The sequence below is a fragment of the Budorcas taxicolor genome, chromosome 25, assembly GCF_023091745.1.
Source record: "Budorcas taxicolor isolate Tak-1 chromosome 25, Takin1.1, whole genome shotgun sequence".
Lineage (NCBI taxonomy): Eukaryota > Metazoa > Chordata > Mammalia > Artiodactyla > Bovidae > Budorcas > Budorcas taxicolor.
Window position 1 is genome coordinate 2399446 of NC_068934.1, and position 25536 is coordinate 2424981.

A 25536-nucleotide genomic window follows, 5' to 3' on the forward strand; every position below is an offset into this window, starting at 1 on the left:
TTTAGATATGGCATCAAACATAGATGGTTTGCAGTCTTGGTAGAGACTATCAGTTTAAACAAACATGCAAAGCACTGAAATAAAAAAAAAGCTCTCCTTTTAGCACAATGCCAAAGTACATTTCTTTATGTGCTTTAACTGATAGTTGGCCTGTATTATTCTTACTTTACCATATGTTTTTATTTAGTTATTTTAATCAATAACTGTTATTATCCACATGTGCATGGTACAATAGTAGGCATTACTCAGTAATCCAGAGTACTTCTGTAGGTATTTTAGTGCAAAATCATGTGAATATGTGGTGTAAAGAATCTCTATACCTAGTATATATTTGGGCTTCCCTGTGGCTCAGCTGGTAAAGAATCTGTCTGCAATGCAGGAGACCTGGGTTCGATCCCTGGGTTGGGAAGATCCCCTGGAGAAGGGAAAGGCTACCCACCCCAGTATTCTGTCCTGGAGAATTCCATGGACTGTATAGTCCTTGGGGTTGCAAAGAGACATGACTGAGCTACTTTCACTTTCACTTTCAAGTATATATTTGACTCACTCTTCTAAGTGTTGGCAACCATTTTTTGTAAAGGGCTAGATAGTAAGTATTTTCAGTTTTGCAGGCCATATGATCTCTATCTCAACTCAGCTGTAGACAATAATATGTTATATATGGCTATATTCCTATAAAATTTTATTTGCAAAAATAGATGGTAGGTTTTGGTCTGGGGGCCATAGTTTGATAAAGCCCTCCTCTTAGATTTTTAATGGTGGAAAGGGTCACTGAGTCATTCTTTTATAAATAAGAGAGTTGATGCTTTTATCAGCATTATTCATCATTGATGATGCTTTTGATTTTACAAGCATTTAATTCTTCAAGTCATATAGCTTTAGGATTACTGACTCAGTTAAGAGGCTATTTAATGTCAAGATACGGTAACCCATTTTGGCAGTCATTTACACAGAATATAATGGAAATGGTGCCTTGCTGGGATTGTGCAACCTGGTAGTAGTGAATGTTTTCTATCATCCCCTAAGAGAGCTACCAACAAGCTTGACCTAAAGTTATAGATAATGCTCATAATGCTCTATGATCCTGTATTTATAAACTGTGATACATATCCTTTAATTTTTGCAACTGCATTGTAATGTAAGTATTATACTTATTTTATGAATGAGGATACAGAGTCTCACAGAGCTGAGCAGTGTGCCCCGGGTCATGTGAGTTAGGCAGCAACCTAAATGCCTCATACAGCTGCCACACTGCTGTTCTTCCTAGGGCAGGGCATTGTCTGACTTTAGCTGTGAGTATGTGTGTGACAGACTATATACGTATATAAAATAAATATCTGTAAGCTCAGGATTGGTCACTTCCTCCAGTGAAATGTTATCAGTTGCCTCCAAAGTTGAATGGAGGAATTTAACTCATTTGCACATATCATAAGACCAGGTAGAAAAAGTGACTCTCTGGAAGGTAAGGAGAAGCTTGCAGTTGATAGAAAGATGAAAGTTCTTTTGCAGCCCAAAGAGCAGGATGGAAAAAGACATTGAGGCAGATGTGAGAGAAGTTGAAAGCAATGCTAAGCACCTCACCTTAGAGAGCAGACTGAATCAGCAGTCTGATCACTGAAACAGCCTCATCAGAGATTGCCCCTCTCTGCAGCAGCGTCCTCACATTTGAGAGCAGTCTCCAATAAAAGATACACAGGTTGATTAAACCGTACTAATTGCTACTACTTTTACAGTTTAAACCCATAAGGTTATTACCACCTTGATCTGCCTAAAACTGAAGGTTCAGTGTTACATCGAACCAGAGAGTTAAGAGTTTAGTTCCCATATGGAGCTGTGCGTCTCTTGCTCTGTAGCTGCTGCACAGCTGTTCTTGGTCCCGTTAAGCCACTGTGGATAGTTGGCAGGGGTGAGGTACTGTGGCGCTTCCAGTGATGCTGGTCCATCGTGGTTATAGTAGCTTCTTGCTGATCTTACGTTAAAATGCTCAAGAAAAGGTCGGATAGACAAAGTAGTGTATGTGGGCATGAAGAACAGGGAAGGGCTGTTACATTCAGAGAAAAAAAAATGTTGTGATACCAAAGCCCATGGACTTTAGAGTCAGAAGATCTGAATTCAGGTGCATGCTCTCAGTTTTTTTGGGTAAGACCCCCTTATTCCTGATCAAACCTCGATTTCCTCATTTGTAAACTAGGAACAATAGCAAAACCTCCCCATGTTCCTCATAGCCTTATTGTGAGGCTCAGCTGATGAAAGGTTTGTGAAAGCCTTTATACAATGCATTATGCATTTTATATGCAGTATGCAAATGTAGCGTATTATAGCTCTAATTCTGCATTATAGCTTTGCTGAAGAACATCATCTGCCTTTGGAATTTTAACCATTAAATCACTGAATTGAAAAGTTAATAAATTGTAGAATTTAGTAAATTTGAGCTCTACTGGAAGCAACTGAATTTAGTAATTTTATCTTATAATATTTATTTCAGTGTTTTGCATTTTGGTAAACATGTGAGAGCGTAGGAAGTCCTATTAGATAGCCAATCTCTGTCTCTAGAGGGCACCGAAGGACTCAAATGTTTACCTGAATCTTGCTCTGGGTATGTATCGATATTTTTATTTTACTTTATTTTTCAATCTTGAGAATTTCTTATAACCGTCTTTCTGCCAAAGAATACTAAACTATTATGAGAGGTTTGTGATAGAATTGATGTGAAATTCCCAAGCACCTAATGACTCAAATGACTACTTTTCTCTTGCCAGGAATCCTTGATAGAGCTTAACTCTATCATTACCTCATCTTGATTATGGGAGGTACTTCTTTGAATACTTCAGAAGTATTTGGCTGCAAATAATTTGATGACAGAGAAAATCGGGTCAGCAAATAAAATATCTTCTTAAAAGCCAAGTGATGTAAACAATCAATTTGGCTTCTATTTCAAGTTATAGAAGATAAAATAGGAAGTTTTAATGGCCAATTATAAGATAAATGAGAGCTGTGCATTTCTTAAATGGTACATGGCATAACCTGAGAGTCTGCTAGTCCAGTATGAGTTATAAGTTGCCAACATAACTTAAAACTGGTAGGTATAGTCCCTGCAATTTAAGATGATAATTACATTTGTAGTGACACTAAACATTACTTATTGTGGGTAAGGGTAAAATTAACCCCTTGAATTATTAATCATGTCAGATTTTTGTTCTGTACTTCTGACTTGTTGGCCTCCTAGTCCTGTATTTCGGGGGAGAGAGATGTCACAGAGGGGACTAGGGGCTCCTTGGGCAGACCCCTCCTTAAGGCTTGCAGCATTTTGATCAGGTGAACGTGTATCTGTCACACACTAGATTCTTGGTCTCAGACCTGGGCTTGAATCCTAGAACCACCACTTACTGACTTGATATTATATCGATTTTTCTTTTTTACTTTCCCTAAACCTCAGTTTCCTTGACTATAAAATGGAAATTAATATTACCACACACCTCAGAGCGTTGTTTTGAGGATTAAATGAGATGTTGCATATCATGTATTTAGTTCAGTACTTGACACAGTATATGTAAATCATGATGTTCTCTATATTTCTCCTTCATGGGTATACGCTGGTGGAAGCTTTTTCCTCCCCTCTTCCTTATTCTCCTTGTAATCCCGTATAGGTTCATGAAGGGTTCCTGGAGAGTAAAGTTCAGTACCTGACACATACAAAATACTCAGAAAATACTTGCTGCTACTACTATAAGTTTTGGTTCTTAATTTATATATCCAGAGACGTGATAATGTCATTATGTTCAAGGGAGGGTACAGTGTTTGGGGCAAATAGATTTTCACTGATATTTTTATTTTGCTATGATCTGCCTCTTTCTGTGAGTTTTTAAGATTATTTTTAAAGTCCTCTATAATTTCATTACTATTTTTGTAAGTTGGGCTATTTGATTAACTGAATGAGGGACAATTTTTAATATATGGAGCCTATAAATTATGGAATCTCATTTGGAAGCTAAACATTGGTTTATAGAAATAGCTGAATAAATTTTGAGGTAGAGTTGGTTTATCTTATAGAAGCTTTTTGCTCTGACAGAAATTTATTGTCTAGCACACAGAAGATAACTGATTTTTAATAAATATTTATTGAAAGTGATACTAATTCATCAACAGTTGCTTTATAGAATACCTTTAAAATTGGGCTCTGATTTCTGAGTTTCATTTTGATTACTGTACATTTCTAAAAGGCACTTGGAGATTGTTTGCTGCTTCGAAAAAACTGTGTTAGTAGACTACCCAATGGCCATTCTAGACAAGCATACTTCTACTTTTGATTATCTCAGAAGCAGATTGAGCCTTTGCAGGCATCACGAGCATCACAGTCACAAAGCTTCAAAACGAATTAGCAAATCTCTCCTCATAACTTTCTAGTGAACCTTGTTTTCACAGTATGATAGTTATTTTGCAAAGAAAACTATTTTAATTATCCTTAAATTACATATATATATATATATATATATTTATTTCTAGGTTGCTAGATTGTCTTAAAACTATGTATTTTATTTATTGCAAAGGAATTTATCATAGAGTGTATATAGATCATAGTTTTCTTTATATTTTTCCATGCTTATAAGTTAATGGAAGTTTTTGTCTTCCCTCTTCCTTATTCTCCTGGTAATCCTGTATAGGTGCATGAAGGGTTCCTGGAGAGTAAAGTGTTTGTTTTGAATAGTACCAATTCATCAAGTCCATGTGAGAGAAGAAGTATTGACCTAAGAATATATATGCTTTGCTTTCTTCCATTTTTAATTCTTTTGGTCTTCATTCGTGAGCTCAAGAATCTGTTTGTGCTTTCATTCCTTGCCAACATATCCATGGCTATCAGTCTTGTGATAATTTATCAGTATGTTGTTAGGGTAAGTATAACGTGTTTTTAACTGTGTTGTATGTTTTTTAACAAGTAAACATTTTTTTTTACTTTAGAGGTAAAAGTGATGATAAGTAAAGACCCTACTTCCTATGTGTCACCTAGGACACAGAATCAGGTTTTCTTTTGGGGGATACTGCTTAGCTGAAGAAGTATATGGCATAAAGGATGAAAGCATAGCCTTTGTAGTCAGATCTGGTTTTGAATCTTGGTCAGTATGCTTCTGAGCTGTATGGCATTGCCTCCGAAGGTAGTAATGCCTACCCTACTAGAGTTGTGAGATGCAGGACCCTGCTTTAGTACACTGCCTAACATGAAATAAAGAACTCATCAGTGTTTTGTTTATTCCTTTAAGACTTAAACCAATCATAGGAGATGGGAGTCTAGCTGTGATGTAATGATTTTCTTTCACGCCTGAAGCTTTATTTGCCGCCACTGCTTCAGCTCGCTGACACCGCCCTGGGCTGTAATCTCTTTCTGCAATAACCACAACGGAGTTCATCATCAGTAGTCTGGAGATACTTAACTCAGTTTCCTTAAAATAATCTGTTGAGGGGATCCAGGGGATCTGCAAATCCCTTAAAATTATTTCTAAGATTTAGTGTTTTTTGCCTGGAAAATCCCCTGGATGGAGGAGCCTGGTGGGCTGCAGTCCATGGGGTCGCAAGGAGTCGGACACGACTGAGCGACTTCACTTTCGCTTTTTACTTTCATGCATTGGAGAAGGAAATGGCAACCCACTCCAGTGTTCTTGCCTGGAGAATCCCAGGGACAGGGGAGCCTGGTGGGCTGCCGTCTCTGGGGTTGCACAGAGTCGGACACGACTGAAGCGACTTAGCAGCAGTGGCAGCAGCAGTGTTTCTGTATGTATATGTGCTTTTTCCACTGGGCAGCTGTATAGCTTTCATCTCTCACTGGGGCCAATGACTCAAAAAAGGTAAAGAATCCTTGTTTTATTCTTTTCTGATGCAATTAGACTTTTTAGACATTGCTGCCAAAGTAGTTGTCCTAAAATCTCCATTAGCAGTCCATGATGAATTCTCTTATGATGAGTCTCTGTCTCTTTTTTGCCCTGTCTGAATTCCAAAGCCTGTGGACTCATTGTTTTAGCACATGTGAGTGGAACAGGAGAAGCAGGAAGACCTCATAAGATTTTCTAGAATTCCTGACCCCTTAGTTGGACGTCTAGGAGTTAGTGGAGCAGAAATGTATGTTCCTTAGGTAGAGGGAAACTTGTGAGCCTTGAAGGACAGTTTAGCATTATCCAGCAATCCAAACATTTAAATTTTCCATTTTGATCCTAACATGTTTTTAGTCATGTAGCACCATCATGTCACACAGTTCTACTTGTGCTTCGCGTTTTCTCAGTTCAGTCGCTCAGTCGTGTCCAACTCTGCGACCCCATGGACCGCAGCATGCCAGGCTTCCCTGTCCATCACCACTCCCGGAGCTTGCTCAAACTCATGTCCATCTAGTTGGTGATGCCATCCAACCATCTCATCCTCTGTCATCCCCTTCTCCTCCTGCCTTCAATCTTTCCCTGCTTCAGGGTCTTTTCCAGTGAATCAGTTCTTTGCATCAAGTGGCCAAAGTGTTGGAGTTTCAGCTTCAACATCAATCCTTCCAATGAATATTCAGGACTGATTTCCTTTAGGATTGACTGGTTGGATCTCCTTGCAGTCCAAGGGACTCTCAAGAGTCTTCTCCAACACCACAGTGTTGGAAAAGCATCAGTTCTTTGGCGCTCAGATTTCTTTATGGTCCAACTCTCACATCTGCACATGACTACTGGAAAAACCATAGCTTTGACTAGGTGGTGGACCTTTGTCAGCAAAGTAATGTTTCTGCTTTGTAATGTTCTGTCTAGGTTGGTCATAGCTTTCCTTCCAAGGAGCAAGCATTTTTTAATTTCACGGCTGCAGTCACCATCTGCAGTGCTTTTGGAGCCCAAGAATATAAAGTTTTTCTAGACCTCTCTTATTCCCCCAGTTATCCCTGTGCTGTCACACTTCAGTGTCTTTGCTCATGCTTTCCATCGGCCTCGAATTCCACTTGCAGTCTGGTAAGGCAGAGAACACAGGGTGGTGAGGAGACTTGGGGTAGCTGGAGGAAGTAGCCACTTTGGACCCAGACATCTTGAACAAGATGTGCAGATTGTAAGTTTCCAGATAGTGAGGGTTGGAACAAGGCTGTATGAGTCAGCACCAAGTCATCGAAGCCAGAGTCAAGGCTTCTGCACAAATAATAAGGATGATGGCAATCGTCAGGTCGAAGAGTGAAACACTGAAGCCTGGAGCTAGGGAGCCACGCAGGGTGATGAGGCAGAGAGCCAGAGTTGGGCAGTCTCAGAAACCAAAAGAGCAATGAAAGGAGAGAGGGGACGAGTTCCACTGGATACTGTCAGCAGTGGTTGGCAGCTGGTTGTACAGCTCTCAGCTGAGATGATGAAGATGCTTGCGCGTTTCCAGCGATGGCAGGAGCCATGCCCAGTGAGAACAGCCTGGGCCTTACAGGTGGAAGCAGGTAATCAGGAGCGTTCAGCTCAGCTGGAACGTGTGGGCTCGAGGGAGACAGTTGCTTCTGGCAGTAAAATCCTAACAGCTTGGCTACCTTTAATAGGATGCTTAAACTTTTTATTGAAAGAATTATTCACATTTATAATCTACATTTGCTAGTGTGAAGCTCATAAGTGTATGATTTCACTCTTCTGCTTTAAATTGTTTCAAACAAGTAAGTAACTTATTTTTTCTTTCTTTCTCCAGAATATGCCAGATCTCCACAACCTTCCAATAGTGGCTGGTTGGAAAAAATACCCCCTCTTTTTTGGTACTGCTGTATTTGCTTTTGAAGGCATAGGAGTGGTAAGGATTTAGTCTTTATTATTATTTTTTAAAATCTTAAGTCAACACAGAGACTTACTTACATTTAAAAATACATGGTTTTCTTTCCTGTTTCTGGTTTTTTTTTGTTGTTGTTGTTGTTATTTCTATTTTTTTATTCCTAGAAAATGATTTGCATTTTGATATGATAATCTTGAATTACAGTTTAGCTCCTCTACTAACCAGGAGTTCATCATGTTTTATCTTGGATAATTTTCTTAATAAGTAAAATGAGAGCATTAGAATAGATTATTTTTAATATTTTGTTGTGAAAATTTTCAAACCTGTATAGTGTGATGAACTCCTCTGTAAGCATCACCAAGCTTCAAAACCCATTAACTCATGGTTAATTTTGTCTGATCTATATTCACTCTACTCTTTTAAGTCTGGGTTATATTTAGACAGATCCCAAACGTTATATCTTATAGACTAGATTATTAGAAATGAATTGAAATTGTTATAAAGTTTACTATTACATAGGAAGAGTCAAACATAAATTCTTTTTAGATTTGTGCATATCATATTTGTTTTGTGAAATGATGTTATCATGAAGCTAATACCAAGAGATACAAACATCGTGAGGACTCTGAGATCCTGAATATTTCCATTCAAGATGTTTCCAGTTCGGGGACATCCTTGTGACCTAGTGGTTAAGACACCGAACTCCCAGTTCAGGGGGTGCAGATTTGGGCCCTGGTTGGGGAGATAAGATGCCAAATGCCATGTGGTGTGGCCAGAAATTAAAAAAGATGCTTCCCACTCACTGAAAGCCTAGAATGTATGGATTTGGGCAAAAGAGGATATTGCTGTTTGTGTGCTCACTGAGTCTGTCATGTCCAACTCTTTGTGACCCCATGGACTGTAAGCTGCTGGGCTCCTCTGTCCATGGAAGTTTTCGGGCAAGAATACTGGACTGGGTTGCCATTTCCTACTTAAGGCGATCTTCTCGACCCAGAGATCAAACCTGCATCTCTTGTGTTTGCTGTGTTGGCACATGGATTCTTTGACGCTACTCCACCTGGGAAGCCCCCATACTACATTTGATCTTGGTCAAAAGACCATGTCTTTTTGTCTTTTCATACTGTTCATGGGGTTCTCAGGGCAAGAACACTGAAGCGGTTTGCCATCCCCTTCTCCCTGGACCCCCTGGTGGCTCAGATGGTAAAGCATCTGCCTGCAATGCAGGAGACCTGGGTTCGATCCCTGGATCAGGAAGATCCCGTGGAGAAGGAAAAGGCAACCCACTCCAGCATTCTTGCCTGGAAAATCCCATGGTTAGAGTAGCCTGGTAAGTTACAGTCCACGGGGTCACAAAGAGTTGGACACGACTAAGAGACCTCACTTCACTTCTCCCTGGACCACTGGGTCCTTCTCCAGTGACCCAGACCCTGATGCTGGGAAAGGTTGAGGGCAGGAGGAGAAGGGAGCAACAGAGGACGAGATGGTTGGATGGCTTCACTGACTCAATGGATGTGAGTTTAAGCAAACTCAGGGAGATAGTGAAGGATGGAGAAGCCTGGCATGCTACAGTCCATGGGGTTGCAAAGAGTCAGACACGACTTAGCAACTGAACAGTGAAAGGCCATAGCTTATGTTTCATAGACTGATGTTTGGTGTGGGAGCAGAACCACTGATAAACTTCTGTTTGTATGAACCACAGACAAAATAGAACTGAGACAGTTTAATGCGATTTGAGTTGGGTTTCTGCTCTCTCTGAATTCTCCTTTACAGAATTCTTACTAATTCTTGGAAGCTCCATTTATCCCTGTTAGAGCCATAATTGTAGATTTTCATTTCTGCTTTAACTAGTAAGCCGTAGTTAAGCTATTCCAGTTAACTATTGTTCCTCTGACATCTCAGATTCAACAACTCTGAAGTCTGACACATACTTTTGCTTTTTTATATGAAATCAGTTTCACGTCCTCATTTCTGTATTTCTTTTAGTTTTACTTTTGGTTGCTCAAACTTGAAACACTGGAGTATTTCTTTTCACTGTGTCCCTGGTTTCCCCATTCCAGTCAGTAATTAAGACGTGTTGAGTCTTCTTTTTGTCTTTCCCCAAATCAGCTCCGTAAGTGAGGTTATGTGTGGAACAGGCGGCGCTGCTTCACGCGGATGGAGCCTACGTAGTGCCCGTTTCCTTCCTGAACTGGCGCCACCCCTGACTTGAGCTTCCTCTTTCAGTCTGGGTTTTCTCTGAGCATACGACTCCCGCACTCTTCTGTTTTCTGTTAATCGCTCACAGTTTTCATATGGACTGACCTAACTCACCCGAAGAGTGGAGATAACATTAGTTATTATCTCATGAGGTTATTGTGAGGACTATGTGAGATCCTACATGCAAAGCTTTTAGAAAAACACCTGGCACACTGTAAGCACTTAGTAAATACTCATTATTACTTAGTGTAAAATTTGTATGCCCAAAACCTCCAAAAATTTGCCTACAAATTAAACTTCTAAATTAGCCCTCCCCCCCCCCCACCCCGCCCCAATAGTATAAATACTTATTCATCTCACTGGGGCTTCCCTGGTGGCTCAGACGGTAAGGAATCCACCTGCAATGTGGGAGATCTGGGTTTGATTCCTGGGTTGGGAAGATCCCCTGGAGAAGGGAAAGGCTATCCACTCCAGTATTCTGGCCTGGAGTATTCAATGGACAGAGGAGTCCACAGGGTCGCAAAGAGTCAGACACGACTGAGCGACTTTCACATTTCACACGTTCATCTCATTGACAGACAACAGATACAGATGGATAGATAGAGAAACAGTTGTAGACGTGTGTACTTGGGTCAGTATGCGTGCATGTACCTACTAACTCTGTCTGCTGAGAGAGCAGAAAGCAGTGGCACCCAGGAGCACTGAGCCCGCTTAGTGCCCAGATCGTGATTCTCCAGCAAAGGAAAAAAAGTTCTTCAGAGAAATGGCTGATTACAGGATGGAAGCAAGGAAATTCAAGCTATATCTGGAGCATATTGTAGTGCCAGAGAGTTTGTTTGTGTGTGTGTTAGTTGCACAGTTGTGTCTGACTCTGAAACCCCATGGACTTTAGCCTGCCAGGTTCCTGTCCATGGAGTTTTCCAGGCAAGAATATTGAAGTAGGTTGCCATTTCCTTCTCCAGGGGACCTTTCTGAGCCGGGGATTGAACCCTCATCTCTTACATGCCCTGCAGTGGCAGACAGGTTCTTTACCCATTAGTGCCAGCTGGGAAGCCCTGCCAGAAAGTACGGAAGTGCTCAAAAACCAAAAGAACAGATGCACATCAAAAGGACAGAGGACCTCACCTGATAGAATTCATGATGACCGAAGCTGGAATGAGAGTAGAACAAAATAAGCAATAGTAAACTATAAAACAAATATATATGAATCCCTATGAATGCAAATATGTGATTAAATAAATAAGCACATAGGGCAGATATCCAAATAGCTAATGTAGATACTATCCTCAAGGAGTTGTAACTTAATCCCCCCAGTCCCTGGAGTGTGGGCTGCCTGTAGTGATTTACTTCCAATGAAAAGAGTATGAGGAGGAGGAAGGAAAGAACTTTATAAGCAGAACTTTACTGGCAAACACTGCCTTAACCAGGGAATCAAAATGAACTTCACCAACGATAAATCATGTTGACACCATGTATGATAGGAAGGGCATCGCACCTCCATGGTGTACTTTTCTGAAAGCTATAATCCCAATCTAGCCATGAGGAAGACATCAGACGATTAATAAAGGGGCAGTGTGCCAACTACATAACCATGCTCCTCCAAACTGTCAAGGTAATCAACAATAAGGAAGGATCAACAAACTGCCCCAGACCAGAGGGGACTAAGGACACATGATGGCCAAATGCAAGTGCTGTCCTGCAGGACCCTGGAGCAGAAGAAGGACATTAGTGGGAAAACTGGTGAAATCCAAATACATTTTGGAGTTTAATTGTAATGTCCCAATATTGGTTCTTAGTTGTAACACATGTACTTTGGTTGTGGAAAATGTTAATAAAAGGAGAAATTGGTCAGGAGTGTATGGGAGTCTTTTGTTTATCTCTGCATTTTTTCTGTGAATCGAAAATTATTCCGAAGTAGAAAGTTTATTTTTTAAAAAAACCTGACAGTTTTGTGTATTAAGAGCTGATTTAAAATCTTTTTATTTTAGGAATTTAAAAAAATCTGTAGTCTGAAAAAATATGTAATATTTAGAAAAATACATAAACCATTATGTATTGCATATATTATACAAAGATTAATTTGGGCACCTATCAGGAGGATGCTATATTGTTTTCATCTACTTGCATTCTCTTCTTAGGTCCTTCCACTGGAAAATCAAATGAAAGAATCAAAACGCTTCCCCCAGGCATTGAATATTGGCATGGGGATTGTCACAGCACTGTATGTATCATTAGCTACTTTAGGATATATGTGTTTCCACGATGATATCAAAGGCAGCATAACTTTAAATCTTCCGCAAGACGTGTGGTAGGTAGACAAGAGTTTGTTAACCTAATTTGTATGTTTTATAATTTACTAGTGTTTTATGATAAAGGTGTATTTTTAGTTTTATGATTTAAACGTTTAAAATCTTTACTGTGGTTTCTTTATTTGTGTAATCTAAATTTTTTCATAATCATCAGAGGAGATCATCCTATTTTACCGATTTTTGTGGCATATTTTTAAAAGATTAAAATTACAGGTTGTTCCAAATTTGGATAACAGGTGAAACGTGAACTCTTTTAATATGGACTCACTTTAATAAAAAATTTATCCTTGCTGCCAAAAATCTAACATTCTGGGTTTCTGATAAAATCATACAACCCATCACTTATGGCCCTCAAGGTTTTAGTGGTCAGCTTTAACACTGTATGTGCCTCAGTCCTTTCTGAACACAGGACACATTATACAGTTGACCCTTGAACAACAGGGGTTGAACTGCATGGGTCCACTTATATGGATTTTTTTCAATTAATATGTTAGAAAAATTTTTGAGATTCATGACAATTTGAAAAAACTCACAAACTACATAGCCTAGAAATATAAAAAAGATATGTCATGAATCTATAAAATATATATAGCTGTACCTGTAACATACAAGATATGAGTTAATTGACTGTCAGTAAGGCTTCTAGTCAGCGGTAGGCTATTAGTAGCTAAGTTTGGGGGGAATCAGAAGTTATATGCAGGGTCAGACCCCAACCCCTGCATTGATCCAGGGTCAGCTGTAAATAATGCGGTGCATCTTAATATTCTCTTTAATATTAGAACCATATTCTGCTAAATGAAGCAATATATAGAGTCTTTATCTTCTTCCAGAAATTGGTCTTTGGAGATTTAATAAAGATATTGGCAGTGATTCTGATGTAGACTTACTCCCTTATTTATGAAATGGAAAGTAACTCCTTAGTTTTGATAAATGCAAAGAATAAATGCTGACCTAATATCGTGCTGCTCCTTTAGCTGTTCGGATGGAAGTCTGTGAAACCTTAAATTTAAATATTTTGACTGGCTTCCTGATGAGAGTTTGGTTGCTGTTCAGTAGACATTTGAATCCTGGGTCCTCATTAGAGTCCAAAATGTTGTTAGAACAAGTGTGTGTAGGGAACAATTTATGATAAGGAGAAGGTACCTAGAGTAGTTTCCAGGTTGCACAAGTCTCACATATGCAATGTGTTTATCTTTTTTTTTAATTACAGTTTTACTTTAGCTATGATGTATTTAGGAAGGCATTCCAGGATGGAACCGTTTCAGTGCTAAACATTTGTTTCAAGCTGGAGACATGATTACAAACAAGACATGTGGTTGTTTGGCATTTATTTCATTAACCTATTTTATAGTTGATAATATAATTTTGTTTCCTTCAAAAGTGCTCCTTTTTTTCTTTTTTGTAATAGTTTAGTATGGAGTATCGACAAACAGCTTAATATAAGAGGATCAAGGCTAAGAATTATGGTAGTTTAGTTTCTCTTCAAAGATAGTACAGTGTCTAGAAAACAAAATGATACATTTCTCCACTTGAAGTAAAGTTTAGACTAAATCCTAAAAGCAAATTCATAAGTAAATTTTACAAGTACTATAAGATGTAGGTGGAGAAACGATCTCAGAATTCTCCCCTACCCTTATTCATGAACGTATCTGAAGAAAGTCTTAAGGGGGAAGATACCGAGGTGGGAGTGCCTGCGTGTCAGGTTGAGACGCTCCTCTCCCCAGGGAGCTAGGAACCTGGCGAAGTAGCAGTGGGCACGGAGGTGGAGGGCATGCTTTTGGTTTTCACAGCTAAACCTCAAGGGGGTGGTACTGTCCCTGCAGTAGCTCTAATGACCTTCCCTTTTTCTGCATCCACTTCCCACCTTTGCCTTGTTCCCTAATTGCTATGGCTCCCCAGTTAGAAAGGAACTCATTATAAGCCTTAATTAAAACCAGACTATCAAATAAAACAACTCTCCACTTTCAGGTTGTGACTATTTTTTTTAGTTGACAAGATCATAGTTTCTATTCAGGAAAGCCTGGGTAGACACCTGCTTTTTATTTAGAAGAGGGGAGCCTTGTATCCTTGGAAACAAAAATCTGTACAAAACAGGAAAGCAAGTCAAGATACTCCCCTTGAGAGAACTGCTGTTGAGCAACACCTTCTTGTGGAGACATGCCTTTTCTGGCCTACAGTCTATTTCTTTATGGTTGCAACTGTGCGTGTGTGCTCAGTTGCTTCAGTCATGTCCGACTCTTAGCGACCCTATGGGCTGTAGCCCAGCAGGCTTCTCTGTCCATGGGAAGAATAGTGGAGTGTGTTGTCATACCCTTCTCCAGGGGATCTTCCCAGCCTAGTGATCAACCCCCTCCCCCACCCCCCATCTCTCACATCTTCTGCATTGGGAAGTGAGTTCTCTGCAACTAGGAGTTAAAATACTAGCCATGGGGGAGGGGTACTGGGGAGAAGGCGGTTGTCTTTTATAATGATAATCTGCCAAAATGAGAAGTCTGGACTAGGATAATCATGGGGTTATCGCAGAGATTCCTATCTTGAATTGCTGTGTGTGAGTCCCTTCTTCCCTCCCCTTCCTGTGCTTCAGGCAATAGGCTGAGCAGTTTAGGGAATGTGTAATGTACACTTTATTGGCTGGGTATTGATCTTGGAGAGGCAGCAGTGAGCCGTGATGTGAAGCGAGATCTTAGTTTCCTGCCCAGAAATTGAACCTGGGTAGCCTGGATGAAACTAGCCACTAGATCAGCAAGGCTTAGAGGCTAGAAGCTCTTGCCCCCATTGAAGTGCATTTCTCAAGGAGGCAAAAACTGTGAAAAGAGATACAAAGTTTGTTATTAGACACACGCAATCACAAGTGCGAGGGCCCAATGGAGAAAGTCTGTGTAGCTGAGAAAGATGTAAGGCGGAGATGCACACCCGGAGGGCAGGGCTGGGGTGTCCCCCTTAGCGACGAAGAGCACTGCAAAGAGTCAGTTAAGGCACTCACATAGGGCAGCTCTTCTGGGCCTTTGTTTACTTTGGGCCGATTATTGGGTTTCTTTTTCCACACCTGACTTACCCTAGGACCCTCCCCCATGGGCATGTGCAACACCATGGACTGTAGCCTGCCAATCCTGGGCTGGAATCCATTTTGCAGTGGATGGCAGGCAGCCTTGGCATCACATACTATGGGGGCGTGCCCCCTCCTTTGAGGCCAAGGAGCTTCAGTGTCTCCCTTGCCCCAAGGATGGGAAATATATGACCTCTTGATCCTTTACTCAAACAGGGTTTAGCCCCTCTCTGTTTCTGCCGTGACTATTACCTTAAGGTGTGCACAGAAGATATAGTCTGGCTATTTTCCCTGTTTCTGTTGTTATTTCTAACAGGAGGCTAGCTGTAGAATGTCCAGCCTGAAGCCCATTTTTTTTTTTTTCTGTCCCAAGAAATGTAAGCAGGAGCCCACCTAATCCCTGCCTCACTGCCTTTCAGCCAGTGACTGAAACTGTCACAGGAGCCTAGGGAGCCCAGGTACCAGCAATGAGAAGCTGTAAAAGGCTTTTGATGCCACGTTGACTGAAAAGTCTCAGAGTCCATATGGGGTATTCCTACAATAAAAGGTTGAGTTAGAGAGCAGCCCCAGAATAAGCAAGTATGGATTAGAGAGACTCCATGTTATTAATCACTTATCACCTTCAGTCTTATGAGGCATCATCTTTTGAAGCTAGTTATGAGTGATATGGTTCAATGTAGTGCGTTTAGCTTTTGAAGTAAAGGGTATATTTTAAAGATTATAATAAAGTAAATTGGGCTTCCCCGAGGGCTCAGGGGTTAAAGGACCTCCTGCAATGCAGAAGACACAGGAGACACGGGTTCGATCCTTGGGTTGGGAAGATCCCTTGGAGGAGGAAAGGGCAACCCACTCCAGTGTTCTTGGAGCCTGGCAGGCTGCAGTCCATGGAGCCTCACAGAGTCGGACACGACTGAGCGACTAAGCAATCAAGTAAATTCACAATTCTGAGCTAGAACAGGAGCACCTTGAGGCAGAAACCCTCCACCTCTGGGCTTGTGATGCATCTCCATAATATAGCACGTTACTCAGCACTTAGTAAATGTTCATTAAATAGTATTCTACGTATGAAAGCATTTCCCTTGTAACTGCTAGTCTTAGTTGAATGATGTTTTGGCAGTGTCTTTCCAGGATTTCCACTAGAGTAATCCAAATAGCAGACATTCTTCTCCTAAGAGATATCAAGGGTATATTAAGTTTTCAGATAAACAGACATTGAGAAGCAGTAAAGTGACTTCTTCCATCTCACACATGGAATCCTTTTGAAGCACACATTGGATAGGAAAATTCAAACAGGAGAGAAGCATGTAAGAACAGGGAAGACGTGGGGTAGATATTTTAATTTATTTAGATAAGTGAACTGGGACTTCACATTCCCCACAAAACAGAAAAAAAATCTTAAGTCTGAGTTCCTGTTTGTAGCATACAGGAACTAGGAGGTTAAATATTCTGGGAGATATAGATGACAAATAGTGGCAGATAGTCAAGCTATCTTAATTGATCCTACCAGGAAATCTGGGAGTTGACCTCTGAGGAATTTGTTACCTAAGATGAAAATGTTTAGGCAAGAATGGAATCACCAAAAGGCACAGTAAATAAAGATGCAGAGAAACATAAGGAAACAGGATAAAGATTTGCATATTCTGAACTATTTCTTCCATTCTCGCCCTCAGAAATTCTTAATGATATTCTTCCAATATTAAAATTGCCTATATCTAGGAATCCTGGCTGAAATGACCTCTGCCTTTCCTTTCCTCTGCCTGTCTTCTTTTTTCATCACAGTAAATACTATTAAATTTCTGAAACGATTAGCATATATGGCCAACATTAGTACATATGGACAATTACCACAGATACATGCTTAAAACCAAAATGAGAACAAAGGTTGATAAACATGTAAGAAAGTTGAGTATAGAAAAATAGAGTGCTCTAAATTATAGACATGAAACATAGAAATTAGAGGGTTCTTGAAACAAAAATAAAAATGGAATAGGTGACTTTAAAATACTGTAATGCTTCTCTTTAACACTGATTTCTGTATTACTCTCTGATGGATCCTTAACAAATATACCAGCTTCTAAAAAGATACTGACCATTTTATTTCCCATTTTTACTCTGGGTAACAGCAAATGATAGTAATTACATGTAATTAATATTCCTGAGTGGTGTTAATAATAACCAGATTCTTAACCTATAAAATTTGTTTTATACCAATAGAAAAGTTATTTTACCTATATGTATAATGATATATTTTTAGATATATTGTTAATCATATTTTTAAAACATGTAAGTTAAAAGATAATTAGAAAAAAGGACTGTAATAATAAACTGATAAGAATATTCAGTTCTCCAAAATTATGTATCAAAGTATATGAAGCAGGAGTCTTCTGGTTATTTTGTACATTTCAACAGCTTGACCATGTATGTTTAAACTTTAAAACATCAAGGTGAGAAATATACCTTGAGGTCTTTTTAATAGTAAGTTTGTATTGTCCCTAGCGCTGAGGCCTTCCTTCTTTCCTTAATTTTGCGGTTGGTAGTATTTTCAAATCTGTTTCTACTCAGCTTTCTTCCTTCCTCCTTCACTCCTAGGATGAATACATTATAGAAGGAGACGTAATCAAATTCCTCCTTGTTTGGCAGCTGTTTAGGAAAGCTGTTTATAATCTTGACCTATTAGTGATAGCATGCAGTATTTGTCTTTTTCTACCTGGCTTTTTCACTTAGCATAATGCCCGCCAGGTTCATGCATGTTGTCTTGTTTTTTGCTCATGCACGTTGTCTTAATATGAATCTAACTTTCTTTTTATTTTGGTTATTTTCATTTTATTTCTTTTATTTTTATTATGACTTAGATAAACAGAGAATAGATTGGTGTTTGCCAGGGGCTGGTGGATGGGGGAAAAGAGGAGTTTGGTAAAACGATACAAGCTTTCGGTTAAAAGATGAATAAGGTCTGAGCGTCTAATGTATAATATGGTGACTGTGGTTGATATTACTGTATAGTATGATTGAAATGTGCTGAGAGTAGAATTGGTGTTCCCACCAAAACAGAAGAAAATAGGCAAATATGTGAGGTGATGGATGTGTTTGTTAATTAATTCTGTTTGTGGCAATTCTTTCACAATGTATATCAAACCATCATGTTGTAGACTTTAAATGTCTTATAATTTCATTGGTTAGTTAGATGTCGGTAAAGCTGGAAATAAAAGAATGACTAAATTCTGAAAATTTTTAACAGGTTATATCAATCAGTGAAAATTCTGTATTCCTTCGGCATCTTTGTGACATATTCAATTCAGTTCTATGTTCCAGCAGAGATAATTATCCCTGTGATCACATCCAGATTTCATGCTAAATGGAAGCATATCTATGAATTTGCAATAAGGTCCTTCTTGGTTACTATTACTTGTAAGTATCACTGCATACTTATAATGATTTTTATTGTTGAATTTCTTCTAATGAAGCTACTTAAAGTGTAGTTTTTATATCTTTGAAATAATTTTGTTCACCTAACTAGGTACATTTTGGTTTAAAATTCTGTTATTCTACTGATAGAGAAGAAAATCATAAATCAGATCCTATCACACGTAAAACAAGTAACCAAATTATTATTTTCGAAATAATATTGCTCATGATTGAAATATAAGTATATTTAAATCAGATGCATAAGTGACTCTTTATATGGTTGATAACATTTTGCTTTGGCTTTCTAGTTTCCTGAGGTTTTTTTATATCTGCTAACTTTTGTATGTTTAACAGTTTAGCTCTGCATGACTACCTATACGAATGGGTTTTTGTTCTGTTTTGGTCTTTAACAGCTTTAGTGGCTTATTTTACTTACTGTTTGAAGGAGTGTGTATAATCTCTTATTATAGTTTCATATTATAAAATGCCCCACAAGGTAGAATTAATCATGGAGACTCGTGGAGAGGGGCCTTCATTTTGCCGTGGCACTGTCACAGTGACGCGACGGTTCAGAACTCAGGCCTCCCACTTCCTTGCTGGGTCTTTAGTTAAGTTACAAACCATCTTTGAGCCCTTCTTTCCTCAACTATGAAATGAAGATAAGACATTTAAAAAATATGAACAAAGTGGTTAGAAGTTGCTGTTAATACTGTCTTTGTTGTCACCACTTTTATTATAATTGCAAAGAGAAAGACGATTGCCACACCGACCTATCTGATGAGATTGCCTAGGATGATCCCAAGGATGAGATGACTGGTGATTGGGGGACAAGCAGCTTTGGAAATTCTAGAGAAGATTTGAGTAACTGTCTTGGCCCATTCGAGGTTAGAGAATGGTAGAACTAGAAATTCTGGGCAACTCTTAATTTCATTGAGCACCTTGGGGTGGAGCTTATGCCTAGATTTAAAGAATTGGGTGTATTATATTTTGTTCAAGGAAACAGCAAAGCTGGGCAAAGTAGATAAAGTAGATAAGACATACTTTTCGAAGCAATTAATTAAATGAAATATGTCAACTAATAAGGGAAATCACATTGAGGAATGAAGTCAGTAAACCCATGCTCCAATGATTAATGAAACACCCAGGAGGAAAAAATTATTTTAAAATGTTTTAGAATATTCTTTACACATTACTTTTATTGACAGTTTGGCAGCTGTACTAAATAAAAAGATGTATTTCAGGCAAAGTCCTTTTATCAGGAGATGTAAGGCAGTTCTGTTCTGAATGCATGTCTCCTTTTAAGGTTAGCTACTGAATTTTAATAACTTCACCCACTTCCACTCATTGGCTGCTGTTATGCTGAGCTCCCTGTCTGCTGCGGTCGGGACCAGACTGCACCTCTGCCTCCAGGAGTTTATCCCCACAGCCAGGGCTTTTCCTCAAGGGTTGAGTAGAGAGCACCGAGAGTTGCAGCCTGTTCTTTGTTGCTGCTGTCTTTTAGTTAAAAATAGAGAAGCCTGTTTAACCATATGTGAGGGCTATATTTACAGCATGCATTGGACACAGAGAACACAGACCATGTCATATGCCCTTCTACTTCATTGAGACACATCTCTGGACACTGACCTTCATTTAAATCTTTGGCAGGTCCTTCCAAGTTAAAATCAACTGATGTTCATGACAGACCTGTTTTGTATCCGTTATCCAAAGCACTTGAAAATGTCCTGGGGAGGACTCTACTGACGGGTGTGTAGAGAGCTGGCGGGACCTTGTCCTGTCTGTAGAGCAGGCTGTACCGCACCAGCAGGGGAAGTGGAGGCCCAGCTGGGTTTGCGCATTTCAGGCCCCATAGTCCTTTCTAGGTGCTCGGTCCACGTCTGCAGGACAGATCTTGCAAAAGTATGGGGCTCATCAGCTTGGGTTGTATGTTATGGCTAGGTCTCCATTTAGTATTGAATCGCCGTTTCACAGCATCTTCTTCATGTAATCGAAAGCTTGAAAGGATGGCTCAGGCTCTTCCTGCATGTTCCCCATAGATCCTTACCTGCTAGGTAGGCATTACACAGGTAAGAGAGAAGAGTGACTAGCAACTGGCCAGAGGCCACCTTGGACTGCAATAAATGCCTTTTATTTTAAAGGCAAACCTGTAGAAAAAGCTGCTAAATTTTGATTTCAAACCAGTATTTCGATCCCCTGTTTGAACTGAACCTACAAAATATGTTAAATACTACTTATTTCTGTTATTGTCCAATTCATTGATCCTTTTACTGTTTCTAATTTGAAAAGTCCTTGGATTTGAGAGTATGCTTTCTTCTTTTAGTAAACTATGACTACATAAAGCATAAATCTTTCATAGTTTGTAGAATACTGTGAAGATGTACCAGAACCATTTAACTTAGTTGTCACAGTGGCTGAAAATAAGTACCAATCTGTGCCCTGGTATTCTATCTTAGAGTCAGTAGGTATGTGGGGAGGATCATTCACTATTTGTGTTCTGCAACTAGAGAAAGCCTGCGTGCAGCAATGAAGACCCAGTGCAATTGAAACTAAAAATAAGTTTTAAAAAAGATTTACAAGCTAGAGTGTTGTTGATGTTACAGTATCGAGCATTTTATTTTTTTCTCTGATATATCTGCTTTTACCATTAAGATGCAAGAAAATGAGCCTTTTTTGCCATTGCTTTTTTTTTCCATGTCAGAGACAACTTTATACCTTAAGGATACATTCTTTTCCTCTATAATACAATTTTTGGAAATACTGAATAAGATTAATTAGTACTTACTAGATATATTCATCGGAGAAGGCAATGGTACCCCATTCCAGTACTCTTGCCTGGAGGGTCCCATGGATGGAGGAGCCTGGTAGGCTGCAGTCCATGGGGTCGCTGGGAGTCAGACACGACTGAGTGACTTCACTTTCACTTTTCACTTTCACGCATTGGAGAAGGAAATGGCAACCCATTCCAGTGTTCTTGCCTGGAGAATCCCAGGGACGGGGGAGCCTGGTGGGCTGCCGTCTCTGGGGTCGCACAGAGTCGGACACGACTGAAGCGACTTAGCAGCAGCAGATATATTCATAATAACTGTCTGTAAATGACAAAGGGCAGCATATTTATAGTAATCCTGTAGTGAATATTTGTAATTTGTAATGAATAAACTATCCTTATCCAAGCTATCCTTTGACTTACTATTTTTGTGATTTTTGAGTTCTTCTATGTCACATTTGCCTAAAGTATATATATTTCACTTTCTTCTTTACTAACATTATTAAATAATATTTCAAGCCATTTTTACTAGCAAATATATATTGGTTATATAACATTTAAAGAGTGACTTTATCTAATTGATAAATTTCATGATTTAAAAGCATTTGGTAAATGGAATTTTAGTCTGAATAAATAGATTCTAAAATACTATAGTGTTTCTCCAGATGCTTTTCCAAAAATACTTCACTTGATTTACTCATAACAACTTGGCCTATTGGAAAACATTAATTACAAAAAATAGACTCCAAAATGAAAGGCTCTTTAGATGACAAGGTGGTAGTCATGTTGGTCTGGTTGTCCTTTTAAATACTGCCATCTACTATAAGTGTTTTTTCACAAAATGGATAAAAGCCATTGGGTTTTGAAATGTTCTGTTGTGATTGAGAGTCATGCTTTATACTTCCTTTGAGAGAAGTGTTAAAATGGTATAGCACACATCCATTAAACAAGGATTCACTTTATTTCTAGTTCAGAGTTCCAACTTCACATTATTTTACTTAGGAGGATTTATTGTACTTCGGTCTTGTACAAGTGCAGCTATATTTATGATTTCAAAGTAACGTTTTTAGGATTTTAGCTTTCATGATAATGTAAATAAAAAGTGGTAAGTAGTATTGTGTGGTTCTAAGAAATGTGGTGGCTCCAAATTAATGCCACATCCTCCTGGAAAAACATCGAGAGCCACAAAGAGAATACGGGGAGGGAGAACCCATAAACTAACAGTTAAGAAGTCAAGAAACCAGGAGACCAGAAACTCGAAACTTGATTGCAAAGAGCATGAGTTAAATTACACACACACACACACACACACACACACACACACACACACAGAACGTTCAGTAAGAGACAAACATGCGGGGAAAAGCAAAGCAAAGGAGAGTAACCTTAGGAGTAGAAGGATGACAAAGAACAGTGAGAAAACCGATAGCTTTTGAAGGCAAGGAGGAACACCGACACATACATCATTAGAGGCCTCACAGCTGGAACTGTGGTTATGTAGTCATCTTTGGTGGCGGTGGTGGGTGGTGATAGAGTTGTCACAGCTTGCATGCCAGCAGACTTAGCTACCATTTCTGGTGGCAACTCCAACCGTTCACAAATCATTCAGTGATTTAAGGACAATTCAGATTTGGGTCCCTGAATCAGAAAATCCCCTGGAAAAGGAAATGGCAACCCCCTCCCGTATTCTTGCCTGGAGAATCCCATGGACGGAGGAGCTTGGTGGGCTACAGTCCACGGGTGGCAACGAGTTGGACACGACTGAGCAACTTCACTTTCACTTTCAGAGAAAGAATATGTCTCGATTTTTGCAAACCTTGTGTTGATACCTTTTGGTAAGATAAAGATAAGATCAAAAAAGTGCTGTATCAAAACTTGCAGAAAACTTGTCAATAGCTTGGCATAAAATCCTGCTGACAATAATGGTGCATACTTTTTTTAACTTTTCATTTTGAAATAGCTTAGAAAAGCTGTACAAGAAAGTAGAATTACCATAAACCCTTTAGTCTGTTTCCTCTAATGTTAGCAGCTTACATACCACAATACAGCAGTTCAAGCCAGGAAATTAACATCGCTAAAATGCTGCTAACTCATCTGTAGACCTCATTTTGATTTCACTGGTTTTCCCTTTTTCTGATCCAGGAACCAATTCAAGGTCCCACTTGAATTTAGTTGTCAGGCCTACTAGTCTCCCCTAGTCTTGACAGTTACCTTTTTTTTGTCTTCATTTACCTTGACATCTTTGAAGTGTCAGTAATTCTGTAGAATTTCCTTCAGTGTAGACTTGTGTGATGCTTTCTTATGATTAGGTTGAAGTTAAGCATCTTTAACAAGAATTCCACAGGTGATGCTTTGCACTTCTCAGTACATCACATTATGGCTTATGACTGCTGATGTTAACTTTGATCACTTGATTAAAGTGGTGTCTGTCAGGTGTCTCCACAGTAAAGTTACTTTTTTTTTCCCTTTATAATTAATGAGTTTTTAATAGGGGTATTTCCTGTTGTTATTAAAAAGAAAAGTGTAAAGTGTTAGTCACTCAGTTGTGTCCAGCTCTTTGCAACCCCATGGACTGTAGCCTGCCAGGCTTCTCCATCCATTGGATTTTCCAGGCAAGAATACTGGAGTGAGTTGCCATTTCCTTCTCCAGGGGATTTTCTGACCCAGAGATCCAACCCAGGTCTCCTGCATTGCAGGCAAATTCTTTGTCATCTGAGCCTTTTGCCCATTAATTTTAGGATCCTTCATTGACTTTTCCTGCAACAGTTATTACTGATGGTGTTTACTTAATAATGATTTTCTGTTTCCATGGTTTCTTCTATTTTGGTTAATTGGAATTCTAATGTAAGAAATAGTTATCTCTTCTCTTTGATTTAACCATTTGTTTATACCATACCAGACCAGATTCTGTGCTTTGTAGAATGAGCTGAATGGCAGAATAATGAAAATGCATTCTTTACCCAAAACCTCATAGCAAAAATTAAAAGTTGTTTATGTAAGAAACCCTAATGATAAGTCAAAGTCTGAGAAACATCACTCAGTGTTTTGGTTTCTTTCTTTATTTTCATTTTTAGCTCAGAACAAAACGTGACAGATGCTTCCGCAAGCAATAGTTTCATAGTGCTTACTTGCATCAGTTAATTTTAATGTATTCAAAGTATCTGTAGTTAGTGTTTACATAGGTATTAGATATTTACATAAGGAAAATTTGTGTTTTCGATTTTCTAGGTGCCGGCGCGATCCTCATTCCTCGGTTAGACATTGTGATCTCCTTCGTCGGAGCTGTGAGCAGCAGCACGCTGGCCCTGATCCTGCCACCCCTGGTTGAAATTCTCACATTCTCTAAGGAGCACTACAGTATATGGATGGTCCTGAAGAACGTTTCCATCGTGTTCACTGGAGTTGTTGGTTTCTTATTAGGGACATATGTAACTGTTGAAGAAATTATTTATCCTGCTCCCAGAGCTATCACTAGCACTCCACACGGTCCCTCTTTAAATTTGAATTCGACATGTTTTACATCGGGTATGAAATAGTAGAAGCAGAGATGTGAGTCTTCGGTTTGGAAATTATTTAAGAACCACTAGGACACATTGGCAATACTGATAAGCTACAACCTATTTCTTGGTTTTAAATATTAGAAGCAATTTCAAAAATTTTAGTTTTGAAAATCGAAAAAATTAAAATGTTAAATAATTAAAGAAATACTGTTACTTGTCTTTCAGTCAGAAATGATTCAACCAAGATTCTTTTACCTCCATGCTATTCTTTTATCACCTGGTTGAGGAGAGAACAGGGTTTCAGCATTAAGAGAATTAAAGAAGAAGGTATATACTGCTACTACTACGAAGTCACTTCAGTCGTGTCCGACTCTGTGCGACCCCATAGATGGCAGCCCACCAGGCTCCCCCGTCCCTGGGATTCTCCAGGCAAGAACACTGGAATGGGATGCCATTTCCAACTAAAATCTGACCACCCTAATGAATTTCAAAGTATACTTCATGTTAGTATAGAAATATCTCAATTGTGTTTTTATTAGAGAGCCAGATACTTAACGTTTACCCTTTGGAAGTTTA

General features: G+C 39.2%; 1 protein-coding gene across 1 annotated transcript in view; it reads left to right on the plus strand.

Moving 5' to 3' along the window:
* Positions 1–24996, plus strand: part of SLC36A4 (solute carrier family 36 member 4) — a 37133-nt gene extending 12137 nt beyond the window's left edge. Inside the window, exons 7-11 of the mRNA XM_052662151.1 lie at positions 4662–4889; positions 7663–7761; positions 12075–12244; positions 18530–18699; positions 24689–24996. Coding sequence (XP_052518111.1) covers positions 4662–4889; positions 7663–7761; positions 12075–12244; positions 18530–18699; positions 24689–24996 — 975 coding nt within the window. The remainder of the gene's footprint in view (positions 1–4661; positions 4890–7662; positions 7762–12074; positions 12245–18529; positions 18700–24688) is intronic.
* The last annotated feature ends 540 nt before the right edge of the window (positions 24997–25536 follow it).